The sequence below is a fragment of the Hyperolius riggenbachi genome, chromosome 10 (genome assembly GCF_040937935.1).
Source record: "Hyperolius riggenbachi isolate aHypRig1 chromosome 10, aHypRig1.pri, whole genome shotgun sequence".
Lineage (NCBI taxonomy): Eukaryota > Metazoa > Chordata > Amphibia > Anura > Hyperoliidae > Hyperolius > Hyperolius riggenbachi.
The window spans coordinates 123,026,029-123,036,691 of NC_090655.1; the positions used below are offsets into that span (position 1 = coordinate 123,026,029).

The window sequence follows — 10,663 nt, forward strand, 5'->3', positions numbered from 1 at the left end:
GTGGTTAAAAACAGCTTTAAAAAGTTTGTTTGTAAACAAACAAAATGGCCACCAAAACAGGAAGTAGGTTGATGTACAGTATGTCCACACATAGAAAATACATCCATACACAAGCAGGCTGTATACAGCATTCCTTTTGAATCTCAAGAGATCATTTGTGTGTTTCTTTCCCCCATGCACTGAAGTTTCAGGCTGCTCTTTTCTTCCTGCAAACAGCTTTGCCCTTGTTTGTAATTCCTCAGTATGTGAAAGCCCAGCCAGCTCAGAGGACGATTTATCCAGCTTGTAAAAGATAAGAGAGAGAAGAGAGAAGCTGCTCTAATCCTAAATAACACACAGGCAGTGTGCATAAAGGGGAGTGCATAGCAGAACCACAACACTGAAGAACTTGGCAGCCTTCCAGACACAGGCCGACAAGTCTGACAGGGGAAAGATACATTGATTTATTACAGAGACTGTGTTAGTAGAAAGTGCTGCAGTTAGCCAGAACACATTAGAATAGCTTTTGGAACTTGTAGGAGGATAAAAAACAGGATGCAATTTTTGTTACAGAGTCTCTTTAAGGACCGGCCACTTTTTTTCCATTCAGACCACTGCAGCTTTCACGGTTTATTGCTCGCTCATACAACCTACCACCTAAATGAATTTTGGCTCCTTTTCTTGTCACTAATAACGCTTTCTTTTGGTGCTATTTGATTGCTCCTGCGATTTTTACTTTTTATTATATTCATCAAAAAAGACATGAATTTTGGCAAAAAAATGATTTTTTTTAACTTTCTGTGCTGACAGTTTTCAAATAAAGTAAAATTTCTGTATACATGCAGCGCGAAAAATGTGGACAAACATGTTTTTGATAAAAAAAAAACCCCATTCATTTATTGGTTTGGGTAAAAGTTATAGCGTTTACAAACTATGGTGCAAAAAGTGAATTTTCCCATTTTCAAGCATCTATGACTTTTCTGACCCCCTGTCATGTTTCATGAGGGGCTAGAATTCCAGGATAGTATAAATACCCCCCAAATGACCCCATTTTGGAAAGAAGACATCCCAAAGTATTCACTGAGAGGCATAGTGAGTTCATAGAAGATATTATTTTTTGTCACAAGTAAGCGGAAAATGACACTTTGTAACCAAAAAAAAAAAAGTTTCCATTTCTTCTAACTTGCGACAAAAAAAAAATGAAATCTGCCACGGACTCACCATGCCCCTCTCTGAATACCTTGAAGGGTCTACTTTCCAAAATGGGGTCATTTGTGGGGTGTGTTTACTGTCCTGACATTTTGGGGGGTGCTAAATTGTAAGCACCCATGTAAAGCCTAAAGGTGCTCATTGGACTTTGAACCCCTTAGCGCAGTTAGGCTGCAAAAAAGTGCCACACATGTGGTATTGCCATACTCAGGAGAAGTAGTATAATGTGTTTTGGGGTGTATTTTTACACATACCCATGCTGGGTGGGAGAAATATCTCTGTAAATGACAATTTGTTAATTTTTTTTACACACAATTGTCCATTTACAGAGATCTTTCTCCCACTCAGCATGGGTATGTGTAAAAATACACCCCAAAACACATTATACTACTTCTCCTGAGTACGGCGATACCACATGTGTGGCACTTTTTTGCACCCTAACTGCGCTAAAGGGCCCAAAGTCCAATGAGTACCTTTAGGATTTCACAGGTCATTTTGAGAAATTTCGTTTCAAGACTACTCCTCACGGTTTAGGGCCCCTAAAATGCCAGGGCAGTATAGGAACCCCACAAATGACCCCATTTTAGAAAGAAGACACCCCAAGGTATTCCGTTAGGAGTATGGTGAGTTCATAGAAGATTTTATTTTCCAATGTCCAATGAGTACCTTTAGGATTTCACAGGTCATTTTGAGAAATTTCGTTTCAAGACTACTCCTCACGGTTTAGGGCCCCTAAAATGCCAGGGCAGTATAGGAACCCCACAAATGACCCCATTTTAGAAAGAAGACACCCCAAGGTATTCCGTTAGTAGTATGGCGAGTTCATAGAAGATTTTATTTTTTGTCACAAGTTAGCGGAAATTGATTTTAATTGTGTTTTTTCACAAAGTGTCATTTTCCGCTAACTAACGGAATACCTTGGGGTGTCTTCTTTCTAAAATGGGGTCATTTGTGGGGTTCCTATACTGCCCTGGCATTTAAGGGGCCCTAAACCGTGAGGAGTAGTCTTGAAACGAAATTTCTCAAAATGACCTGTGAAATCCTAAAGGTACTCATTGGACTTTGGGCCCTTTAGCGCAGTTAGGGTGCAAAAAAGTGCCACACATGTGGTATCGCCGTACTCAGGAGAAGTAGTATAATGTGTTTTGGGGTGTATTTTTACACATACCCATGCTGAGTGGGAGAAAGATCTCTGTAAATGGACAATTGTGTGTAAAAAAAATTAACAAATTGTCATTTACAGAGATATTTCTCCCACCCAGTTCATAGAAGTTCATGAGTTCATAGAAGATTTTATTTTTTGTCACAAGTTAGCGGAAAATGACACTTTGTGAAAAAACACAATTAAAATCAATTTCCGCTAACTTGTGACAAAAAATAAAATCTTCTATGAACTCGCCATACTACTAACGGAATACCTTGGGGTGTCTTCTTTCTAAAATGGGGTCATTTGTGGGGTTCCTATACTGCCCTGGCATTTTAGGGGCCCTAAACCGTGAGGAGTAGTCTTGAAACGAAATTTCTCAAAATGACCTGTGAAATCCTAAAGGTACTCATTGGACTTTGGGCCCTTTAGCGCAGTTAGGGTGCAAAAAAGTGCCACACATGTGGTATCGCCGTACTCGGGAGAAGTAGTACAATGTGTTTTGGGGTGTATTTTTACACATACCCATGCTGGGTGGGAGAAACACCTCTGTAAATGACAATCTTTTGATTTTTTTACACACAATTGTCCATTTACAGCGGTATTTCTCCCACCCAGCATGGGTATGTGTAAAAATACACCCTAAAACACATTGTACTACTTCTCCCGAGTACGGCGATACCACATGTGTGGCACTTATTTGCACCCTAACTGCGCTAAAGGGCCCAAAGTCCAATGAGTACCTTTAGGATTTCACAGGTCATTTTTGTTTCAAGACTACTCCTCACGGTTTAGGGCCCCTAAAATGCCAGGGCAGTATAGGAACCCCACTAATGACCCCATTTTAGAAAGAAGACACCCCAAGGTATTCCGTTAGGAGTATGGTGAGTTCATAGAAGTTTTTATTTTTTTGTCACAAGTTAGCGGAAATTGATTTTAATTGTTTTTTTTCACAAAGTGTCATTTTCCGCTAACTTGTGACAAAAAATAAAATCTTCTATGAACTCACCATACTCCTAACGGAATACGTTTGGGTGTCTTCTTTCTAGAATGGGGTCATTTGTGGGGTTCCTATACTGCCCTGGCATTTTAGGGGCCCTAAACCGTGAGGAGTAGTCTTGAAACAAAAATGACCTGTGAAATCCTAAAGGTACTCATTGGACTTTGGGCCCCTTAGCGCAGTTAGGCTGCAAAAAAGTGCCAATCATGTGGTATCGCCGTACTCGGGAGATGTAGTATAATGTGTTTTGGGGTGTATTTTTACACATACCCATGCTGGGTGGGAGAAATACCTCTGTAAATGACAATTGTTTGATTTTTTTTACACACAATTGTCCATTTACAGAGAGATTTCTCCCACCCAGCATGGGTATGTGTAAAAATACACCCCAAAACACATTATACTACTTCTCCTGAGTACGGCGATACCACATGTGTGACACTTTTTTGCAGCCTAGGTGCGCTAAGGGGCCCAACGTCCTAATCACAGGTCATTTTGAGGCATTTGTTTTCTAGACTACTCCTCACGGCACACCTACCCATCAGATCAGGCCCTAATTTGCCCCGTGTGGGCTCCTGATCACTCGGCCAAACCCTCAGATCCCCCTCAGACCCCCTTCCGATCACCGCCCCAGTGCATTGATTGCATCTATTTTCCCCTCTAACCGCCCCCCTGAGACACCCATCAATCACCTCCTGTCACCCCCCTAGCACTCCTATCCATCAGATCAGGCCCAATACATCCTGTCATCTAAGAGGCCACCCTGCTTATGACCGGTTCCACAAAATTTGCCCCCTCATAGACCACCTGTCATCAAAATTTGCAGATGCTTATACCCCTGAACAGTCATTTTGAGAAATTTGGTTTCCAGACTACTCACAGTTTTGGGCCCGTAAAATGCCAGGGCAGTATAGGAACCCCACAAGTGACCCCATTTTAGAAAGAAGACACCCCAAGGTATTCCGTTAGCTGTATGGCGAGTTCATAGAAGATTTTATTTTTTGTCACAAGTTAGTGAAAAATGACACTTTGTGAAAAAAAAACAAAAATCAATTTCCGCTAACTTTTGACAAAAAATAAAATCTTCTATGAACTCGGCATACACCTAACAGAATACATTGGGGTGTCTTTTTTCTAAAATGGGGTCCGTTTCTGGGGTTCCTATACCGCCCTGGCATTTTACGGGCCCAAAACCGTGAGTAGTCTGGAAACCAAATGTCTCAAAATGACTGTTCAGGGGTATAAGCATCTGCAAATTTTGATGACAGGTGGTCTATGAGGGGGCGAATTTTGTGAAACCGGTCATATGCAGGGTGGCCTTTTAGATGACAGGTTGTATTGGGCCTGATCTGATGGATAGGAGTGCTAGGGGGGTGACAGGAGGTGATTGATGGGTGTCTCAGGGGTGGTTAGAGGGGAAAATAGATGCAATCAATGCACTGGGGAGGTGATCGGAAGGGGGTCTGAGGGGGATCTGAGGGTTTGGCCGAGTGATCAGGAGCCCACACGGGGCAAATTAGGGCCTGATCTGATGGGTAGGTGTGCTAGGGGGTGACAGGAGGTGATTGATGGGTGTCTCAAGGTGTGATTAGAGGGGGGAATAGATGCAAGCAATGCACTGGCGAGGTGATCAGGGCTGGGGCCTGAGGGCATTCTGAGGGTGTGGGCGGGTGATTGAGTGCCCTAGGGGCAGATAGGGGTCTAATCTGATAGGTAGCAGTGACAGGGGGTGATTGATGGGTAATTAGTGGGTGTTTAGGGTAGAGAACAGATATAAACACTGCCCTTGGGAGGTGATCTGACGTCGGATCTGCGGGCGAACTATTGGTGTGGGTGGGTGATCAGATTGCCCGCAAGGGGCAGGTTAGGGGCTGATTGATGAGTGGCAGTGACAGGGGGTGATTGATGGGTGGCAGTGCCAGGGGGTGATTGATGGGTGGCAGTGACAGGGGGTGATTGATGGGTGGCAGTGACAGGTGATTGACAGGTGATCAGTGGGTTATTACAGGGAAGAACAGATGTAACTAATGCACTGGCGAATTGATAAGGGGGGGTCTGAGGGCAATCTGAGCGTGTAGGCGGGTGATTGGGTGCCCGCAAGGGGCAGATTAGGGTCTGATCTGATGGGTAACAGTGACAGGTGGTGATAGGGGGTGATTGATGGGTGATTGATGGGTAATTAGTGGGTGTTTAGAGGAGAGAATAGATGTAAACACTGCGCTTGGGTGGTGATCTGATGTCGGATCTGCAGGCGATCTATTGGTGTGGGTGGGTGATCAAATTGCCCGTGTGGGGCAGGTTAGGGGCTGATTGATGGGTGGCAGTGACAGGGGGTGATTGATGGGTGGCAGTGACAGGGGGTGATTGATGGGTGATTGACAGGTGATCAGTGGGTTATTACAGGGAAGGACAGATGTAAATAATGCCCTGGCGAATTGATAAGGGGGGGGTCTGAGGGCAATCTGAGCGTGTAGGCGGGTGATTGGGTGCCCGCAAGGGGCAGATTAGGGTCTGATCTGATGGGTAACAGTGACAGGTGGTGATAGGGGGTGATTGATGGGTAATTAGTGGGTGTTTAGAGGAGAGAATAGATGTAAACACTGCGTTTGGGTGGTGATCTGATGTCGGATCTGCGGGCGATCTATTGGTGTGGGTGGGTGATCAGATTGCCCGCAAGGGGCAGGTTAGGGGCTGATTGATGGGTGGCAGTGACAGGGGGTGATTGATGGGTGATTGACAGGTGATCAGGGGGGATAGATGCATACAGTACACAGGGGGGGGGGGTCTGGGGAGAATCTGAGGGGTGGGGGGGTGATCAGGAGGGGGCAGTGGGCAGGGGGGGAGATAAAAAAAAAAATAGCGTTGACAGATAGTGACGGAGTGATTGATGGGTGATTAGGGGGGTGATTGGGTGCAAACAGGGGTCTGGGGGGTGGGCAGGGGGGGGTCTGAGGGGTGCTGTGGGCGATCTGGGGCAGGGGGGGAGAAATCAGTGTGCTTGGGTGCAGACTAGGGTGGCTGCAGCCTGCCCTGGTGGTCCCTCGGACACTGGGACCACCAGGGCAGGAGGCAGCCTGTATAATACACTTTGTAAACATTACAAAGTGTATTATACACTTTGTATGTGGCGATCGCGGGGTTAACATCCCGCCGGCGCTTCCGAATAGCCGGCAGGATGTTGCGGCGGGCGAGCGGTGACAGGCGCCGGCGGAGGATCGCGTCACGGATGATGCGATCGCTCCGCCCATGCCCTTAGAAGGACCGCCGCCTCTGTGGGTGAGCCGGTCCTTCAGGGCTCCACTTCCCGGCCGCCTCTGTGCGTTAGGCGGTCGGGAAGTGGTTAAGGTGTGTTGTGTACTGTACCAGCGGCTGCCAGAGAGATACATAGAGAGCACACTTGTCTTGTGCAGACTGGCCGCGACTGGTTGAAGTTACGGGACTCGGTACCGGAGCTGGAGAAGGCTGAGGACGGCGACGTGGGAGCGATCCATGCGGATGGGGCTGGAGGAAGCCCCAGGTATATATAAAACTTTTATATTATCTCATGGCTGGCTTCCTTTAAAGATGATGGGTTCCGTGGAATCCAGGGTATGCATTCGCCCTTCCCTAGAATTGACACTATGCCATATTACAGGGTAGGAATAGCTGCATATAACTCCTAACTTCTTCTACATGTGTATGGCTTCTAAAGCAATGAGGCCCCTTTCACATGTTTTAGCTTTGTTGCGTTGCCTTTTTTACTTCAGGGTGACACTAGGGCAATAAAAGTGTATGGGGCCTATCACATTGGATGTCATGCGCCAGAAGTATCGCATCAGCGCGTTACCATTTGACATGCAGGCGACCTGGAAATCATATAAGTCTATGGCGACGCAGAGATTTTAAAATGTTTGGCATTTGCATTGCGGTGCGCATGCACAGAAGCGTATGTTTTCAATACATTTCCAGGTAATTTGTATTTCTGCCACAGGCAGTGATCGCTAGAGAGCCCCTTTTAGGGGGATTTAGCATATCTGAATTCCATTATTGCCGTGCATTAGCGCAGGTATCTGGGAAGGCATCTGGGAAGGCTTGTTTTGGCAATATGATGCGATCATCTGATCACACTGCATCAAAAACACACTGTGAAACTGGCCTGAAGGTTCCAAGGTCCATACTCAAGTGTTTTCTCCAAGTTTTCCACTGGGAGATAATTTTTCATTTTCTGTTTAAAACTTTTGAGCATTCTGCAATTAAAAAATTAATAAAAAGTAAGTGAAATAGCAATGTAAACATTATTCTGAATATTTTCTTTCTTGCTGATGACTTAAAAGGCAATTTTATTGATCAGGTGTGAAAATATCAATATTTTTCAACTACTGATAGTGATTTTAAACAGAAGATAAAAAAAGTATCACCTAGGAGGAAACGGGATTAATGCAATTCACTTTTTCACCTGAGTTTTCTCCTAGGAGAGCATTTTTCATTTTCTATTTAAAATAATTTTCAGCACTTTGCAACTGAAAAAGTAGCAAAAGGTTGGTGAAAATGTGTTATCAAAATTATTTTGAATATTTTCTTGCTTGCTAGTGGTTTTCAAAGTATTTTATTGACAAATTTGAAAATATCACCTTGGAGAAAAAGCAGGTGAAAACAGTAATTGCATATGGACCAAAGTGAATTGAATAATGGCCATTGGCCCACATGCAATTAACTTTTTCTCCTGAGCATTCTCCTAAGTGATATTTTAAAAGGCATTTTATTGAAAAGTTTTAAATCGCCAGCAAACAAGAAAATATTTAAAATAGTTTTGATAGTACTTTGCTACCTACTTTTTGGTACTTTTTCAATTGAAAAGTGCTGAAAACATATTCTAAATTAAAGATGAAAACGTATCACCTTGAAGAAAACTTGAGAGAGAAAGTTAATTGCACATGGGCCTTGTTTTTTTCAAAATTACATAAAGCTTGTATTATGTAACCAGTTTAGTTGTTAAGAGATCAGTAGAGTTCTACGGGTGGCCATTCATTCACCATATACTCTTGATTGTACAATTGTATCACATTTCTTTAGTGTAAAGGTGGTCACTAATGGTCCAATTTCTAGTGAAAAATCATTTGAGCAATCAGAAATTCTGATCGGGTTGGTTGTAAATAATCTGTTGATTGGCCCAATCGATTACAAATGATTATAAAAATCCAATTGGATTTTTGTCAATCAGAATTATCTGATCACTCGAAAGATTATTTTCTAGAAATTGGACTGTTAGTGGCCACCTTAAGGACCAACAGACTGAGAATGCATGAAACAGATTGTTTAGACAAGATCTCATACTACATGAAAGTGGAAAGATTATACAATCAAAATCAAATGGAATATGGCCAGCACAAGACAAGGGGAAGAAAACTGGAAAGGTCTGATATAGCATCCATAGAAACTAACTATATTTTTCTTCACAGAAGACTCATGCCAAGGAGACAAATCGATATTCTGCCAGATGGAAGTCTTAGCACGATACTGCTCTATACCTGGATACAACAAATTGTGTTGTGAATCCTGCAGTAAAAAGATTGCTCCCACCAGCCTGACTCCAAGTTCAGAGCATGCAGCATTGGAACTCCGAGCCCCCGAAGGCGCAGTCCTCCCCAGCCCAATCCGGCCTGTAACCCAAGTCCCAACAGTCATGAGTGGCATAGCTGAAGCTTCAGTGAACAACAGTCCAAAGGATATCCAGCCTGGTCCACAAGCCACAGTTACCAACAGTACAACTACAGGTCATTTTGCTTTACAAGTGCCAGGAAACACCTCAATTACTGATACGGGAAAACAAGGACTAGCAGAAAGTAGAGGTGGATCTGTAGACAGCCCTGGCTCCATTTTTAATAAAACTTCAGTCAACAAACAAGGCAGGGCTAGTTCACTGGCTTCTTCTGACATAGTAAGACGAAGAAGGGAAGGCACTGATTCTCATGGACAAACTGTGGCCGCAGCTACATGAATCTTACCACCAAAAACCAGCTGAGCAGTGTTGTTGGGAATAAACTATTTTTTAAATGAAAAAAATCAAAATAGCAAAGAGAAAGGCTTTTTGCATTTTTTTGCCTGTAGCACTTTTTCAGTCATTGAAAAATGACTCAAGGTTTTTTTTGTTAAGGAAGAAATCTCTGGGCATTAGGTTACTACAGCCCAGTATTGTTACCTCACAGTGCAGAGTGAATGCACTTTATGTCGTCATAAGGGTGCTACCAACTGGATTCATTACTTAAAAAAGGAAAATATTTCTATGCAAATCACCTCAGTTCTTCAGCTGTCACTTTTTTAATAGTTTTTGGGGGCTATGAAGAACATCAAATATGGTGCTTCCTTGAGTTTCGAACACGTTTCTAGAATCCACCGTTTTAAGTATTTGTGGGGGGGATTGTTTGTACCTGTTTGTTTTGTGTACCTCAGATATCTGGGTCAATTGCAGTGAACTGCAGTGAAATATTTAGGTTTTGAAAGCACCTAAGGTCTTCCCAGTATGTTGTCAAGTAGTAGCAAGAAAATGGTGCTTTCTTCAGTTTTTCTTCTGGAAAATATGCATTTGGTTTCTTTATTCAGATGGACAATGTGTAGTCTGATCATTAACTCCACTGTTTGGTGGCCTTATGTTCAGGGCTGTGGAGTCGGAGTCGAAGTCGTGGAGTCGGAGTCGTGGAGTCGGGCAATTTTGGGTGCCTGGAGTCGGAGTCGGGAAAAAATGCACCGACTCCGACTCCTAATGAATTTGTAACTGTAATTAAAATAGAAAATATGATAAAATGTTCTATTTCTCAGATAATAGTCATTAAAAATAATGTATATATACAGTATATATACAGTAATAGCTGTGCTTAGTCCACAAAAATGAAATAAACCAATCAAAATTAGTTACTTGTGCTCCTTCAATAAAGCAGTCCCCGTATTTTTAAGGTCAGATATACACAACTGATTGTGACTGTATATATGATGTGTACACAGGAATCGCTTATATACACTAAATAACATCTATGCTGTAAGTATAAAGCCTGATGTGTAGCCGTGTCACTAATAGAGATGGTCAACGAGATGGAAATAATTCTGCATTGATGCTGATTTATGCAAATGTATGCACTCCCTTTGCTGATGAAATTAAATAATATGATATGTAATTAAAATTTGGTTTGGTGACTACAAATTAAAGGGTAACTGAGACGGATGAAAAGTAAAGTTTTTACATACCTGGGGCTTCCTCCAGCCCCCTTCAGGCTAATCAGTCCCTCGCTGTCCTCCACCACCCGGATCTTCTGCTATGAGTCCTGGTAATTCAGCCAGTCAGCGCTGTCTGGCCGCAT

General features: G+C 43.2%; 1 protein-coding gene across 4 annotated transcripts in view; it reads left to right on the plus strand.

The window, feature by feature from the left end:
* The window catches only part of ADAMTS14 (ADAM metallopeptidase with thrombospondin type 1 motif 14), a 308,652-nt gene extending 298,612 nt beyond the window's left edge, over positions 1-10,040 (plus strand). For all 4 annotated transcript variants that reach the window (XM_068257867.1, XM_068257864.1, XM_068257865.1 and 1 more), the window contains exon 22: positions 8,771-10,040. In XM_068257867.1, coding sequence (XP_068113968.1) covers positions 8,771-9,309 — 539 coding nt within the window. In that variant the 3' untranslated portion in view covers positions 9,310-10,040. The remainder of the gene's footprint in view (positions 1-8,770) is intronic.
* Positions 10,041-10,663: the final 623 nt, after the last annotated feature.